The sequence below is a fragment of the Ahaetulla prasina genome, chromosome 2, assembly GCF_028640845.1.
Source record: "Ahaetulla prasina isolate Xishuangbanna chromosome 2, ASM2864084v1, whole genome shotgun sequence".
NCBI classification, from domain to species: domain Eukaryota; kingdom Metazoa; phylum Chordata; class Lepidosauria; order Squamata; family Colubridae; genus Ahaetulla; species Ahaetulla prasina.
In genome coordinates, this window is record NC_080540.1 from 144,079,181 (window position 1) to 144,097,372 (window position 18,192).

The 18,192-nt window shown below is 38.7% G+C and overlaps 1 protein-coding gene across 1 annotated transcript in view; it reads left to right on the plus strand.

The window, feature by feature from the left end:
* The window catches only part of RGS9 (regulator of G protein signaling 9), a 67,247-nt gene that overhangs the window by 12,462 nt on the left and 36,593 nt on the right, over positions 1-18,192 (plus strand). Inside the window, exons 3-9 of the mRNA XM_058166527.1 lie at positions 1,145-1,195; positions 1,299-1,405; positions 2,943-2,994; positions 7,417-7,475; positions 9,836-9,912; positions 11,060-11,141; positions 14,434-14,505. Of these exons, the coding sequence (XP_058022510.1) occupies positions 1,145-1,195; positions 1,299-1,405; positions 2,943-2,994; positions 7,417-7,475; positions 9,836-9,912; positions 11,060-11,141; positions 14,434-14,505 (500 nt within the window). The remainder of the gene's footprint in view (positions 1-1,144; positions 1,196-1,298; positions 1,406-2,942; positions 2,995-7,416; positions 7,476-9,835; positions 9,913-11,059; positions 11,142-14,433; positions 14,506-18,192) is intronic.

Sequence of the window (18,192 nt, forward strand, 5' to 3'; positions counted from 1 at the left end):
ATGGAAGTTAGTATTTTAGGCATAAGGTAGAGCTAATATTCTGTCTTCCAGTTACTCAGAGTTGATTGCAGAAAATTAAATCTGTAATAATAATTTTATATTAAGTAATATAAGATATATAAGATATAATATTGTTTTCTGTAGAGGTAAAGCAGGAAAATCTAATTTGACTATTTACTTTTCCAAAAGAGCCATCTTTTCTTTTAATATATACAGATTGTCCCCTTTTTGTTTCCTTTGTTGTTGTTGTTATTTTACACTGTCTATTGCTTCTCTCCTCTTCCCTTCTCCTAGCTTTCTATCCCTTTCTTAGTAAAGAAATATCTCATCTTTTATTTACAGCCCACTAAAGTAACTGTCTACCATCATTTCATCACTCTTGTTCTAATCCTTACTGGGTAGACGACAAAGGTCATGACTTTAAGAGCTAGCGTTCTTTCTCACTTTTCTTCAACTATCTTAAGAAACACGCTTCAGCAACTGTCCCACTTCCTAAAGCGTACAAGATTTTATCCGAAATACTTTAGGAATTTCATTTCCAAACCCCAACCCTCAGATTCCATTTAAAGCCTGCCTGAACCAGCTTGCCATGGTTTGACTGTGCACATTTTTGCAGGCCTTGTAAAGTGCAGCCCATTATTTGAACTAATTCAGATAGGAAATATTTCTGTCCTATCGACAACATTTTCCTAGCCAGCCATAACCTTGCAATATTCTTTCCAGTTCTTTTCATTTAACTTAGGTCACATGCATCAAATAATGGTATTCTTAGTTCAAAGGCAATTTGATTGATGTTGTTTTTATACAGTAATTGTCTCATGGGAATCTCTCAGTTTAAACCATTTCAGTTGCTCTGCCTACTTATATTTTACTCATTTGTCAATGAAAAAAAATACTTGCCAGAAATATTTCACAAGAAGAGTCCTCCACTCCTCTGCTTGCAACAAAATACCTTATGCCACCAGACTTGAAATTCTGGGTTTAGAAAATTTAGAACTATGCCGCTTTTGGTATGACCTACACATAGCTCATAAAATCATCTGCTACAATGTCCTACCTGACAATGAGTACTAACCAGGCAGAAAAGAGGGAATGAAACTTGAGTTGACCTAAAGCTGTTTTCTATGTTGTCTTTGTCCTCCAGGTTGTGATATGTTGCAATGGATTGTGAAGCGTTTGGAGATTACCAACGAAGGTAAGGTTGTACAATTATTTTTAAGTGAAATATTTTACCCCTGAAGTGAATAGTTTGTGTTCCCCATTGAAAGCAACTGACCTGTATTGTTTTTGTTTCAAAGAGGGGCTACATTTAGGAAGTATGATTATGAAGTATGGGTACATGTATCCTCTTCAGGACCGAAAGAATCTGAACCTCAAAGCGGACACCAGCCTCTATCGATTCCAGGTGGGTGGATTGGTAGAGCAAATAAGATAGCCTGCTTTGCATCATGGCAGCTTTATTTATTTTCTTAAAGCTTGTACTTGCTTCCTGTCAATCACAATGGCCCATACATTTGCTTCCATACAGTGTCATGCCGTAAAAATGATCTTGGGAAAAAATAGCAGCAAATTATAAAAACCTTTTAAAAGGTTAAGAAAATGATTCTAAAAGAAAAAGGTAGTTTGGAATATGAGGCAAAAGGCACTTGTCTCCTCAACTTCTCCAGGCCAGATTATAAAATTCAGAAATGCAAGCCAGATTTTCTCGTAGCTTTAAGTGGCTGGGAATTCTGGGAGTTGTAATCCCAATACAGGCGATGCCCAAGTAAAAGAGGAACAACTTTTTTGCTTTGAGTTCTATCACGGAAATTGGGAAAGGAGTAAGGACAAACTGTCCCCACCATTTCTACCTCCAGTCTCCATGGTTTTTTTTTCTATCCTTCCTTGGCCTCTTTTTCCATCTTTCATATTTTCTTTGTTATATAATTTAATAACCACAAAAAGAAACACAATTTTGATAGAGTGAATCAATGATAGCTATTTCAGCATAAAAGTGAAAAACAGCTGCAAACTAATTACAGGTAGTCCTTGGTCAGGAAGTGCCTCATTTAGTGACTTTTTGTACTTACAGCGGTGACGAAAAAATAACTTTGCAATGTAATCCTCCCTTTTACAACCTTTGCAGGTCCTTAAAGCTGTAAAGTTGAAGTAAGATAATAAGCACAGCCTTGGTTTCATTTGGTGACTGTTTCTCTTAACAACCAACTTGCCACTTTAAATTGTGGTCTCAAAATGAGGACCGTCTATACTGTATATAACATTTTCACCATGAAATGCAAATACTAAAAGAGAATCTACAGTTTAAAGCTTAATGAATTTTCCTAATGTTATTACAGGTAGTCCTCGACTTATGGACCACAAGTGGGTCATAAAAATTTCTGTTGTTAAGCGATTTGGGCTCAGTTTTATGACTTGTTTGCCACAGTTCTTAAGCAAATCAGTATTAAGCAAATCCAGCTTCCCACATTGACTGCTTGTGAGAAGCTGGCTAGGAAGTTTGCAAAGGGCAATTGTGTGACCCTGAGACACTGCAACCATCACAAATACATGCTGATTAACAAGTGCCCAAACCTTGATCATTTGCCCATGGGGATGCTAACAATGGTTGTAAGTGTGAAGACCAGTTGTAAGTCCCTTTTTTCAGTGGTGTTGTAACTTTGGTCACTAAACGAAAGGTTGCAAATCAAGGACCACCTGTATTCTTAGCATCTTTTGGCTTTCCCTTCACACTTTTCAGCTCCCCCCCCTCCACCATTGTTAAAAAATTATTCAAAGTTGTTCAAAAATAATTGGAAATAATAGGGAAGAAATGTGTTGAAATGAATTTTAAAACCTTATAAGCTTTATTGGCTAGCAGTGAAATACTACCTATAAGAACGATTTAGAATAGCTTGTTAAGAAAATTATCAATAACTTGATTCTCAGTCTTTGTCTTCCTACAGACACCCTACTTTTGGCCAACCCAGCAATGGGGAACAGAAGATACAGATTACGGTATGTTTAGCCTATTACACCCCTTTTCTTGGTGAAACTTCAACGTCAGCAAAAATCACATAAAATCAAAATGTCCTCTGTTCTAATTACTTTGATATAAGGAGTCATTTATGGAGAAAAATACATTCTTCACTTTAAAAGGGAGTCTATCCCACTAGTTGCCTTTTATTTTATTTATTTATTTATTTCTCTCTCTCTCTCTCTCTCTCTCTCTCTCTCTCTCTCTCTTCCTCCCTCCCTCCCTCTCCCTCTCTCCCCTCTATCATGTGTCTGTCTGTCCTTCCTTCCTTCCTTCCTTCCTTCCTTCCTTCCTTCCTTCCTTCCTTCCTTCCTTCCTTCCTTCCTCTCTCTCTTCTGCCTAATTTATCAACTCAGCTAACTCAAGATCAGCTCCCAGTGGTTCCCAGTATAAACACACACCGAGGCTAGATTTCAGAAGATCCCATTTCAACAAGTTTAAAGCAATTCTGGGTGGGATGCAAGATATGAACCATCAAATCAAAGAAAGCACAGAAAGCTTGGGACCTTCTCAAAAATAAAATGCTATTCCAATGAGGAAAAAAATTTTTTGGACAGCTTAGGAACCCATTGTGGATTTCCGGGAAGTTTTTGAGTTAAAAGAGACTGCACTGTGTAAGAACTAGAAAATGGGTGCATTCACCAAGGAAGTAAACTAGCAAATAGTGAGATCCCAGCCTTAAGTCTTCTTAATGCATAACAAAAATTAATCGTTGGAGAACTTCAGTGAGGATCCTGTGCAAAACAAAAGCATCTTGTCTATTTTTAAAGCAAATAATATTTATGGGCAGTCCTCAATTTACAAAAATTCGTTTAGTGACTGTTCAAAGTTACAACGGCAGTGAAAAAAGGGGCTTATTATTGTTTTTCACACTTATGACCATTGCAGTTTTGATCATAGTCACATGATCAAAATTCAGATGGTTAGCAATTGATTCATATTTATGACGGTTGCAGTGTCTTGAAGTCTTGTGATCAGATCTTGCGACCTTCTGACAAGCAAGGTCAATGGGGAAGCCAGATTCACTTAACAACCATGTTACTAACTTAACAATTGCAACGATTCGTTTAACAACAGTGGCAAGAAAAGTCGTAAAATGGGTCCAACTCACTTCACGAATGTTTCACTTAGCAACATAAATTTTTGCGTTCAATTATAGTGTAAATAGAGGACTACCTGTATAATACCGTACTATCGTGGGTCATTCGGAAGGGCTTGATAGATTAAAAATTTCATATCCTATTTAAACATCTAGCTGACTATGTGACAAACCATAACACAAGAAATACAGTTTTGTCCTCTTTCAGATTGATTCTGAAGTGCAGAACATCAATTAATTAAATCTAACTGTTCTCTCTTGATTACTGTTAAAGGCAGTACATATACAGAAGTATTGAGAAGGATGTAAAAGTTGTTCAAAATGCAGAAGAACAAAAAGTAACTGAAATTTTAGGACTGCATTACAATCTGACTTTCTTTTCCCCAGTGTCTCTATTTCTCAATGAAAAATATTGACCCCACAAAGACAGGATCACTTCTACACTTGGGATCTTTTTGTTTAAGATACAACCTCTTGGAAAGGAATAGAACAGAATGGAACAGAACGGAATGGAACAGAACAGAATAGAATAAGATAGTTGGAAGGGATCTTGGAGGTCTTCTAATCCAACCCCCTGCTTAGGCAGGAAACCCTACACCACTTCAGACAAATGGTTATCCAACATCTTCTTAAAAACTTCCAGTGTTGGAACATTCACAACTTCTGGTGGCAAGTTGTTCCACTGATTAATTGTTCTGTCAGAAAATTTTTCTTTAGTTCTAAGTTGCATCTCTCCTTGATTAGTTTCCACCCATTGCTTCTTGTTCTACCCTCAGGTGCTTTGGAGAATAGTTTGACTCTCTCTTCTTTGTGGCAGCCCCTGAGATATTGGAACACTGCTATCATGTCTCCCCTAGTCCTTCTTTTCATTAAACTAGACATACCCAGTGCCTGCAGCCGTTCTTCATATGTTTTAGCCTCCAGTCCCCTAATCATCTTAGTTGCTCTTCTCTGCACTCTTTCTAGAGTCTCAACATCTTTTTTACATTGTGGCGACCAAAACTGAATGTAGTATTCCAAGTGTGGCCTTACCAAGGTATTATAAAGTGATATTAACACTTCACGTGACCTTGATTCTATCCCTCTGTTTATGCAGCCTAGAACTGTGTTGGCTTTTTTGGCAGATGCTGCACACTGCTGGTTCATATTTAAATGGTGTCCACTAGGACTCCAAGTTCCCTCTCACAGTTACTACTATTGAGCAAGGTATCACATATACTGTACCTGTGCATTTTGTTTTTCTTGCCTAAATGTAGAACCTTGTCCATACATAGTCCATATATAGAGGCAATTCTCTGTAGTCAAATAAGTTTTGGTCAAAAACTCTACTGGACAACTCAACAACTCTAGCCTTTCAGTACTGCTTCTTGTATGCCAACTGCAGATATCCTTTTTATCCTCCAAGCTGTTTCATTCAGCCTAACCAAATTGGGTAATGTGTATGAGTTTTCTTAGTTCAGTGGTAAGGTGCCAGTTTACTTACAAAAAGGCCTTACAGTCAGTTTCTGGCATTTACATTTGAAAGGACTTCTTGTGAAGCAGGAAAAGGGCTTGAGAGCCATAATGAGTCATGATAGCTCGGTGTAGGATTGATAGACTGGTGATCTATTTATTTATTTATTTATTTATTTATTTATTTATTTATTTATTTATTTATTTATTTATTTTTGTCACAACAATATACACAAGCATCACACAAAATGATTATATAGTATATAAACATATATATGAGGAAATATAAGGAACTATAAGCATATATATATAAGAAAAAAACAATAGGACAGGAACGGTAGGCACGTTTATGCTCTTATGCATGCCCCTTACAGACCTCTTAGGAATGGGGTGAGGTCAATAGTAGATAGTTTTTGGTTAAAGGGAAGAGACCACAGAGTCAGGTAAAGCGCTCCTTTAAAGCGCTCCATGGCATTGGGCCAGGTTATTTACGGGACCGCCTACTGCGACCGAATACCTCCCACCGTCCCGTGCGCTCTCACAGAGAGGGTCTCCTCAGGGTGCCGTCAGCAAGGCAATGTCGTCTGGCGCCCAGGAAGGGCCTTCTCTGTGGGGCTCCCACCCTCTGAACGATCTACCGGACTTGCCAGCTTTGGACCTTCGACCTTCCCACTTAAAACATACTTATTTAATTGTGCAGGACTGAGCTAGATTTTAAATTTTGGGTTTTAAATTGGGTTTTATTTCTATTTTTAATTGGACGGGCTTTAGAATAAGTTTTTTAAATGTTTTATATTGTATTTATATTCTATTTATCTGTTTTTAGTGCCTGTAAACCGCCCTGAGTCCCTTGGGAGATAGGGCGGTATATAAATATGATTAAATAAATAAAAAAAAATAAAATAAGTGTTCCAAGCACTGATAACTCTGTTACAGAAATCATATTTTCTGCAATCTAGATTAAAACAGTTAACATTAAGTTTGAATCTATTGGTTGCTCTTGTATTATTGCAATTGAAGCTGAAGTAGTCTTTAACAGGAAGAACATTACAATAGATGATTCTATGAGTTAAACTTAGGTCTTGTCGAAAGTTTATCTGACTAAGTAAATCTGACTAAGTATGAAGCAGCTACTGTATATATGGCAGATAGTTGTCCCCAACCAATAAAGACTATTAAGAAAATTTCAAAAAACACACACATAATCTCTCTCTCTCTTTTTCTCTCTCACTCTCATTTAATCTGTATAGTTTTAATGAATTAATATTTGAATTATTTTTCTATTTGCTTTTATAATGTAAGCAGCCCTCAGTCACCCTATAGGGGATATGGGTGGCATAAAAATTTAATAAATAAAATAAATATACTTCAAGAGATTCTACAGTATCTTCATTGGACACGGCGCAGCAACTTTTTATTCCTAAATAACCTTGATCTTTGAAGAGTATTGAAAGTCATTCCTCTTTTAAAGTCATGAGTAAAAATACGCTGACCCACCAGGAACATAACACAGTAGTTCTGATCTTTGCTGTATGTATAACTTGCACATACATTGATTCAAGATATTTGGCTACAGTTAATTAATCGATGCTTCCCATTCTCACTTGCCGTTGCCTCCTCCACACCAATAGTGTGATTCAAGATGATGTGTCTGAAGAAGACACCAACACCCATGTTCTTGTGAAGCCTGGTTCCCTGGAATTCCATCTGTCTTGCCTGGATGCCTCTAGGGCACAGCCTCCCTTTGGAAAATAGTGTATAACATTCAGGCTAAAGCTTAGTCATTAATCATATTCATTTGGTTTTTATAGCTGTGCAATAAAGTACTTTCTCTTTTTTACAATATCCCCAGCCATTTACCTAGCAAAGCGATATATTAAGAAGAAAGGAGCTTTAGAAGATTATGAAAAGGTAGGAAGATGGTTTCTTTTTTCTTATGCAAGATTCTTTCTAAGCATCTTAACCAGTAGCATTATTTCAATACTTGTCTCGGTAAGTTTACCAGATCAGATTATTGAGATACCCTAAGCACATGAGGCTTAAGAACATGCTTGTTTACTCCTTTTATTTATATGCCACTTTCTCCTCAAAGGAATCCAGAGTATTTTATAAGAGAAGGAAGGAAAAATCTTAAGTCCATTAGAATACGAATAACAAGGTTTGAAAACAATTAAGATGAAAATTAAAAACAATTCATTTAAAAAAAGAAAAGCAAAACAGTAGGTTAATTTAAAGGCAGTTTTGTTCCAAACAGTTGCTCAAATCTATGATTGGGTTAACCACAATCTTGTTTTTTGAAAGAATGTAGTATGAAGTATATAACATGCCATTGCACACTATACCACACCACACCATATAGAACTAGGAATTGGCTGCTTGTAAGCACCACCACCAATAAACAACCTGAATAGTTGTTCAAAACTTTTGGCAACTTCCTTTGAGGTAAGCCAGGTTAGGAAACAAACACCGCACGGATCACAGGAATGCTATGTTATTATTGTACGGTATAATAATAGATTCTTGGAAGCCTGTTAACATTTCCCCCTCGTATACCAAACAATTTAGATTTACAACCACAACTGAGCCAAAATTTCTGTTGCTAAGCGAGACACTTGTTAAGTGAGTTTTGCCCCATTTTATTACTGTTCGTGCTATAGTTGTTACGTGAATTACTGCAGTTATTAAGTTACTAACACAGTTGTTAAGCTTCCCCACTGACTTGGCTTGTCAGAAGATTATAAAAGGTGCTCACCCGACCCCAGGATACTGCAGCTGTCATAAATATGTGTCACTTATCAAGTGTTTGAATTATAATCATGTAACCCATGGGAATTCTGCAACAGTCATTAAGTGTGAAAAATGGTTATAAGTCACTTTGTTCAATGCCATTGTAACTTCAAACAGTCACTAAATGAACTGTTGTAAGTTGAGGACTACCTGTAAAAACAAAGCTACTTTTAGTTTGTTTCTTTTATTTGCTACTTCCCAGAAAAACACTTGATGAACAATTGTTCTCTCTTAACAGTGCATCCATTCCATCATTAAAGTTATTTTCACATTTCTTTACATACATATATTACACCTCTAGGGGAGGTCAACCAGAATCAACTCAAATCTAGCTCCTGACAATGGAGGGACTTATATCCAATCCGTGTGATGCCCTGGCATTGCCTTAACTCAAACATATTTTCCTGGCTTCACTGTTTCTTAAGGAGATAGAAGGTACACGTCTTTGCCAGCTCCAAAACACTTTTTAGCCTTCAATCGGAAGCACTTCTCTTCTCACAATTGTTATGCATTCATTACAGGGAGTCCTCGACTTACAAAGTGACCTTTTGAAGATACAGCGGCACTGAAAAAGTGACTTATGACCATTTTTTTCATACTTACAACTGATGCAGCACCCCCATGGTCACGTAATCAATTCAATTCAAATTCAATTCAATTCAAAACTTTATTGTCAGGGTACAACATGTATACAGTGAGATTGGCTGAGCCTCCCTTCATGCACCCCCAACCAACCCAATACAACTCACAGTGAAAGACAGTATAAGAAAAATCTCTAATCCAGCGAATCCTACTAACAAGCACACAATCCTGCTCCACCATGTGAACTTATTCTACATTACGCCGGCAAAATTCGGACACTTGGCAACTGGCTCATATTTATGTCGGTTGCAGTGTCCCAGGGTCATGTGATCCCATTTTGCGACCTTTTGACAAGCAAAGCCAACGGGTGAAGCCAGATTCACTTAACAACCAGGTTACTAACTTACTAACTTACCAGCAGTGATTCACTTAACAACCATGGCAAGAAAGGTTGTAAAATGGGGCAAAACTCATTTAACAACTATCTTGCTTAGGAATGGAAATTTTGGGCTCAACTGTGGTTGTAGATTACTACCTGTATTATGTTTTATATGTTTTTATGTTATTGTATTGTACATGCTGCAGTGCATTTTTAATTCCTCCTTCTACCTCGGATCTCTTTTCAACAAGTAACGTGTATACCTGTGTAAAGTAAAATACACAGCCTTTTCTTTTTCATTATTTTGAAACACCGTTAAAACATTTATCCCTTTTTAAGTATTGGCCACTTCACTATTGCCATTGCGATTAATATTAAGAAGTTTCGTTGAAAAATGTAATCAATCTTGTTTATTTTATGCTTGGTGCATAAAATCACTGTTGCAACTGTTTGTCACATCCTTTGTTGTGATTGCATAACAATGTTGCCTTTGCTGCTTTCTCTCTCACTGTTTCTTTTCCAGGAACATTATAGCATATTGCACAAACGCATCAACCATAAGTGGGATTTCATTATTATGCAGGCCAAGGAGCAGTACAGGTAGAAGACATTTCTTAACTGAGGAGGATATATGGGTCGTCCTTGACGTACAACCATACATTTAGTGATAGAAATTGCAACAGCACTGAAAAAAGTGACATGACCATTTTTCACACTTCTGACCGTTGCAGTACTCCCGTGGTCACATGATCAAAATTCGGATGCTTGGCAACTGGCATGTATTTATGTCAGTTGCAGTATCCCAGGGTCATGTGATCAACCCTTTGCAATCTTCTGACAAGCAAATCAATGGGGAAACTAGATTCACTTAACAACCGTGTTACTAACTTGACAACTTCAATGATTCACTTAACAGCTGTGGCAAGAAAGGTCATAAAATGGGTCAAAATTCATTTAACAACTGTCTTGTTTTGCAATGGAAATTGTGGGATCAATTATGGTTGTAAGCCGAGGATTACCTGTATTTTGTTTCAGCAAAGGAATAAGTAATAAGCAGCTGCAGGTGTTCAGTAGCAGAGCAATTTTATTTTACCTTCTCCCGCCTTTTAAGAAGGGTCATCAAAAATTGACCTAGCTCTGCTTTTGCCTTGAATGTCATCATTAATAATGGACTTGAGGTTTTGAACATAAATAAAATTCATGGACAATGGTAAATTCATGACATGCACAGTCTGTATGAGAGGTATAAATGTTATTTTCTTTTCCTATAATGAGATGTTTACACTGAAAACTGTCTTAGGAGAACTTTTTTTAGTGACTGGCCGTAGCCAATTTCATAATATGAAAGTAAAGTTTGTGGTTGCTTTATCTCATCTTAATCTAGAACTCGCAACCTTAGATCCATAGCCATAAAATGGGGAATAACACAATTCCTTTATTGTAATTTTTTTTTTTTAGAAAACATCTTATTTACCATCTTCTTAGGTCACTAAAGGATAAACTATTTCTACTGTTTAGAGAGAAATATTGAAAGAATGATCCCTTAATTAAAAAAAAGGAAATATTTATACAATGAAGTGGTAGATTTTTGTATTATTAGAAAATAATTAAATTGTATTAAAGATCTGCAAGAAAATTCCATGCCATGTTTATGTTATTTCCTGTTAGAATGTATAAATAATCCCAAGAAATAATTATAATCTCCTGTTTTGATTTATTTTTAAAAAAAGTTTCTTGGATTTTGCAGCGCCGGAAAGGAACGAACGAAAGGAGACCGGTACACTTTGGATTATCAAGAGAAAGCCTACTGGCTGGTGCAACGGACTCCTGTAAGCAAGAGTGGACTTACTTTTTAAGTACCGGTAAATGTGTTTGTGCTATAACGCAAGATGATTACAATGTACTGTAATAACTGGAAGCAAAATTACAGGCATGTTGAATGTCTTGCCGCTAAGCATATTCCCTTCCTGATTTCACTCAATGATACACTTTATTCTTTTGTGTTAAAAATGAGTTTGAAAATCAGTATTACTTTCCCCTCATGAGTCATTGATTGTCAAGACAAGTTGAATCCAAAGATAAAATGATGATCTAAACAGCAGCACAACACATAGATGTTCTTCCTTCAAAAAGGGTAGGTAGCTTTCTTTAATACACACACGCACACACACATCATTAAAATGTTTTTAAAAATATGCTATGTAGCATATTGGGCAACTAGAGATCTCTAGCATTTTTGGTCTTGAGCGAATCCTTCAGCATCTTCCCATGTGATGTTTAGAATTTTTAAAGTCTTCCATGAATATTCTTCACCAAGTATTTTGAGGATGTCCCCTTTAGTCGTTTGGCATCAAGGGGGCACGGAAATTATTTCCTTTCCTCCCTACATGGGAACTATGACTGGAAGATTACAAGGCCTGAGTAGTGAATGAAATCTAGTAGATAACCTCCACTAGGAATGGTCTTTTGAGGTTTCCGAATGACCGACTTACATTCTACATTGGCTTGCCATCTTAAATTCTGTTGTATTAATAATCCAATAGAATTTAAGATGGCAAGCCAATATATGATATTGTGTTATGTAACTTTTAGCCATGGGTAGCTCAGAATCCTATGTATAAATAGTCCTCAATTTAAAACCATTTCTTGAGGGACTGCTCACTAAACAGCACTGAAAAAAATGATTTATGACCGTTTTTCACACTTATAATCATTGCAGCATCCCCATGGTCATGTGTTCAAAATTCAGGGGCTTGGCAACTGGCATGTATTTATGATGGTTGCTGTCTCTCTCCTCTGTGGCTCAGACTGCTAATGCAGTCTGTTATTAAAAGCAGCTGCCTGCAATTATTGCAGGTTCTAGTCCCAGGCCCAAGGTTGACTCAGCCTTCCATACTTTATAAGGTAGGTAAAATTGAGGCCTGCTATGTGTATCGGTGGTCTGATTAGTTTTATGTATGCCACCTTAAAATGAGGACCCAGATTGTTGGGGGCAATAAGTTGACTTTGTATATAAATATACAAATAGAATGAAGACTATTGCTAACATAGTGTAAGCCGCCCTGAGTCTTCAGAGAAGGGCGGGATATAAATGTAAAAAAAAAAGGTCATGTGATCCCTGTTTGTGAGCTTCTGACAAGCAAAGTCTATGGGGAAGCCAAATTCACTTAATAGAATACAATAGAATTTTTTATTGGCCAAGTGTGATTGGACACGCAAGGAATCTGTCTTAGTGCATATGCTGTCAGTGTACATAAAAGAAAAGATACCTTCATCAAGGTACAACACTTAACAACCATTTACTAACTTAATAGCTGCAGTGATTCATTTAACAACTCTGGCAAGAAAGGTCATAAAAGGGGGCAAAACTCACTTAATAATTGTCTTGCTTAGCAATGGAAAGTTTGGGTCAATTGTGGTCATAAGTTTAGGACTATCAGTAATTGGTGGTTTTATTCACACATTATTACATAAATGCCGAACGTTTGTGATGGAGATTGAGGCATTACATTTATGAGTTATTAATTTCTCACGACACACGGGTTACCCCTGCATCCTCTTATATGCATTGTGCAAAAGTCTGCATTGCTTATATTTGTTTCCATGGACAAAGCCTCTGTAGTTTGATACCTATTTCTACAGGGTTGCGATTGTAATTTCACTCAAAACCAACTGAAGTTATTGCCAAAGGCCCCAAAATTAAATACAGGTTTATGAAATTTCTGCCTCCTTATTATCTACGGTAATTCCTCCCCCCACCCCCAATTCATCTTCCATGCCTTGAACTGCTCCGCATGATGCTTTTGGCAACTTTTCCATGCTGGAAAAAGACATCAAGCTGGGCACCCAAAACAACAGCATGGGTTTCTGGTCTTTGGGAGACACTTCTGGCAGATGCTGGGGGTTGTTTCCCCGAGCAGTTACTACACTGATCACAGCAGGCCGTAGGACTCTTAACGCTTGCCAAGGAGCTACATTCCCTAATCCCAAATCATAATCAAAGATCCACTTTTAATTGTGCACACAGTGTAAATGGCCACAGAGAGCCCAGCAGTTAACAGACAGAAAAGTAGAAGCCTCCAGCAAATGTCAAGCTATAATTGGAGCTTGACTTGGAGGGGGGGAAAAGTACCATCTGTAGATAAGGTCTACACACCACAACTGCTCCTTTGGTCCCAGTTCACCTTTCCTGCTGAAACCCCTTTGATCATGTCAGGCTTCCTTTTGGATCTTTCTCTTTCTTGAGCTGTTTCTACCCCCCCTCCCCTTTTAAGATAACACTGGCTGAGGTTTAATTATTGATGGCCCATCTTCAGCAGACATCAGATAGTAGAGCCAAACTCAGCTATGCTCAAAGCAGATGTGATAGCAGTACCAATCTGTTTATTATGTCAAAGCGTTCCTTTCTCCAATGGGTAATGCTCTTTTCTCTCTCTCTCTCTCTCTCTCTCTCTTATGAGTCAACTTCTCTTGCCCAGATTTTGCTGGACTGCGTAGAAAATGTTCCTGTTTATTAGAGTTACCAAATGCAGCAATGAATATATTTCATAGCATGATACATAGAAAAGGGAAATGTGCTCCTGCATCTTTTATGGCCCGTGTATTACTGTGGCTATATTTATTTATTTTACAAGTAGTCCTCAATATACGACTACAATTGAACTCCAAATTTCTGTTGCTAAGTTGTTAAGTGAACTTTGACCCGGGAATGCATCTGAGTTTTGCCCCATTTTGTGGCACCTTTCTTGCCACAGTTATTAAATGAATCACCATAATTGTTAAGTTGCTAACACGGTTGTTAACTGAATCTGGCTCCCCCATTGACTTTGCTTGTCAATAGGTTGCAAAAGGTGATCATATGACCCTAAGGACACTGCAACAGTCATAAATACATGCCAGTTGCCAAGCGTTTCAATTTTGATCACATGATCATGGGGATGCTGCAAAGGTCAGATGGGGGGAGAAATGGGCATAAGTCATTTTTTCAATGCTGTTATAATGTTGAACCGTCACTAAACGAAGGGTTGTGAGTTAAGCACTGCCTGTATACAGATTAATGTTAAAAAAGTAATATGGCAGAAACACATCTTTGTTACATTTTGTTTTGTTTCTATATTATAGCCTGGAATGCAAGACACACTTGATTATGGGCTGGATAGAGCGATAGAGCCCTGTGAAAATAAGGTAAACCAGGTAAGCAGTACCATATGAATATTCTAATTATAGAATTGTAAACTTATATTGTAATCAATGTTATTACATAAATGGGTTCAGTAGCATAATGTTACTGGACATTCATACATTCATACATTCATATATTCATACATTCCATTGAGGACCTGTATACTGCACGAATCAAGAAGAGGGCCGTGAAAATATTTACAGATCCCTCACATCCTGGACATAAACTGTTTCAACTCCTACCCTCAAAACGACGCTATAGAGCACTGCACACCAGAACAACTAGACACAAGAACAGTTTTTTCCCGAAAGCCATCACTCTGCTAAACAAATCATTCCCTCAACACTGTCAAACTATTTACTAAATCTGCACTACTATTAATCTTCTCATCGTTCCCATCACCAATCTCCTTCCACTTATGACTGTATGACTGTAACTTTGTTGCTGGCAATCCTTATGATTTATATTGATATATTGACCATCAATTGTGTTGTAAATGTTGTACCTTGATGAACGTATCTTTTCTTTTATGCACACTGAGAGCATATGCACCAAGACAAATTCCTTGTGTGTCCAATCACACTTGGCCAATAAAAATTCTATTCTATTCTATTCTATTCTATTCTATTCTATTCTATACATGTTCATGGAATGAGTGGCGGACTTTTTGTTTTTAAACAGATCCTTAGGAATGGCAGGAATCAGTCTTCATCAGAAAGACTAGTTAATCTCTTTTTCAAATGGCACTGTGGGTTAAGCATATCAAATGAAACATTTTTATTTTGTTTATACCTTTATTCAAAGTATCTGGTCATCCACCGGAACTCAGGGTGGATTGCAACCTCTCTACTATGACTGTCCAAATTCAAAATGTAAATAGATGGGAGAGCTCATTATAGAGATATAATCCTTTTTAGAATGGTAAGCAAATCTTGCACGCAAACTCATCATGATGTAAAGAAAGGTTCTAGCGTATTTTTCACGTGAAAAAAAGTTTTTTTTTTCTCTGCAAGAAGGTCTTTAGTTTTCTTTCTATCTTCCTCCCTTGCTTCTTTCTTTCCTTCGCTTTCCACTGTGGGATGCATTCATAAGGCACAACAGATTTTAAAGAAACGGAAAACCTATTAGTTTGATCTGGACTGCATCCAGAACTCTGTGAGAATTAAGTCCTTCTAAGCTTGTACCTAATTTCAGCAACATCTGATTTGTATAATACTGCTGGGCAGGCTATGCCATTCACATCATGGAGCTTTCTACAGATAATGGAGGAATGAAGGAGATAGAAACTATTGGCAGCTGAAGCAATATTAATAGGCCGGTGGAAGTCTTGTGGAAGGTGAGGCTTGGATGATGCTTGGTTTACAGTACATCCAACTGAAGATCCCCTCCAGACAGTTCTTGCATTGTTTTCATGTGATGCTTTGCAAGGCTAACAGCTCTCTTGTGAATCAAGCTCTCGACTACTGCAGCTCTCAGAGGCAGGGAATCATAGAGGCAAGTGGGCTTTGTTTCCATGGAGACCGAAGAGGAGACACAAATGCAAGAGTTTAGGAGTTAGCTTTTCCCTATAAGAGGAGTGGTTGATAGACCTTTCTTGAAAAGAGAAGCAGGCTCTATCAACTGAAGGATCTTGAAAGGAAAAAAGGTCACCAAGGCAAGGTACACTGGATCCTAAAACCCTGGATTCATTAAGACATACATGTGGCATAATCTTCATCACAGATTCCTTTCAACTCCTCTCCCCCCTCAACACTGTTTTCAGTCCTTTCAAAAACTCTGCTCTTCCCTTAGTAGGGAACTCCCTTTTTTTATGCCAGCCAAGACTGTACAGTGACTAAAAAAGCTGCCAAAGTTTGTATTTCTAGATTCAGTTCTGGTCATTGGGAGTTTTATTATGCTCAACAGTTAGTTCTAAGTATGTAGGGAGTAACAGAAATCAGTGATTTCATTTAGACTTACTTACTTACTTATTTATTTTGTTGAGTATATATTCAATAATATATATAAGTATAAGCATCAACTGAATACATAAAATGAATACAATTAAAGGGAACATTAGTACAGGGATGGTAGGCATGCTGGTGCTCTTATGCACACCCCTTACAGACCCCTTAGGAATGGAGTGAGGTCAACAGTAGACTTAGGTTAAAGTTTTGGGGATTTTGGGATGAGACCACAGAGTCTGGTTGTTAAGTTCGGGAAGTAACGAGGCTGGAGACCAGGGTAGTGACAACAGCTCTTTAATATAGGGTGAACCCAGCAACCTGGCTGGGGAAAAACCTCTCCTTATATACTGTTTAACCGGCGGCTTTAACCAATCAGCAACGTGCTTGTTTCCCGCCAAAACATTTAAAGATACATAACACTCCTCCCCTCCCAGAAAACACTTTACCTATATTTACATATTATTTACATGTTATTTTTCGACGTAGTCACGCAAATAACCTGGGCGTCTCCTGATTCTTTCGGACCTGCGCGGTTCAGTCCTTGGGAGTGGGTTGAGCTGGTCGGAGGGGCTGTTTGCTCCTCCCAGCTCTTTCTCTAGGCCATCCGGCCCTGGATTATTTGCCGGCTCTTTTTCTAGGCCATCCGGCCTTGGATTACTTGCAGAGTCGTCCCTGCTGTTTCCAAAGGGAACCTGATGGCGTCGCTGGACCTCTGGGGACTCAGCTAAGTCTTTCGCCTCTCCCGGGTTTAAATCAGCTGTGGGTTCAAATAATGTGTGGTCAGGGTCTGTTTCATTGAGCTCGGATTGTTCGGTTATTCTTTTTCTGATTTGATCTATGTGGCGCCTCCATACTCGGTTGTCTTTTAACTCAACCAAGTATGACTTTGGACCGGTTGCTTTTATGATTTGCCCTGCTAGCCAACTTGGGCCGTCCCCATAGTTGCGGGCCCACACTCGGTCGCCTATGCCCATTTCTCTAGTTTTTTCCAGTTCCCCCTTGTAACCCTCTGGTGTGTAGTGGGGATTTAAACGGTCGAGTGGGCACCGGAGCTTCCGTCCCATCAATAATTCGGCTGGGCTTCTGCCTGTTGCAGTGCTGGGGGTTCTATGCTGAACGGCCAGAAAGAAATCTATCTTTGTTTGCCAGTCGCCTGGCTTGAGTCTGGACAATGCCTCTTTAGCGCTCCGGACGGAACGCTCTGCAAGGCCGTTCGACGCAGGGTGGAAGGGCGCAGAGAGGGCATGTCGGATGCCCTCATCTGCCAAGTATTCCTCAAACTGGGTTGCCGTGGTGCGGGCGTTATCGGATACTAGCGTGTCGGGCAACCCGTGGGTTGCAAATAGGTGCCGCAGGGCTGCGATTACCGCCTCGGCTGTCATGGATCTCATGAGAATGATTTCCAACCATTTAGAAAGCGTCGACTACCACTAGGAAGGTTTGGCCGTGGAAGGGCCAGCAAAATCAATGTGGATTCTTGACCAGGGCCCTTGGGGTTTTCCCATTCCTAACTGGGGCCGTTGGGGTAGTGGTCTGGATTCCTGGCAGGCCAGGCATTTCCCTACCCTCTCAGCAATTTCTGCGTCCATTAATGGCCACCACACATAGCTTCTCGCTAGCTCCTTCATCCTTACGATCCCTGGGTGACCCTCGTGGAGAAGGTCCAATACCTTTTCCCTCAATTTCTCCGGAATCACCACTCGATCGCCCCATAGCAGGCACCCCCCTTGAGCCGAGGGGTCCCCGCTTTTT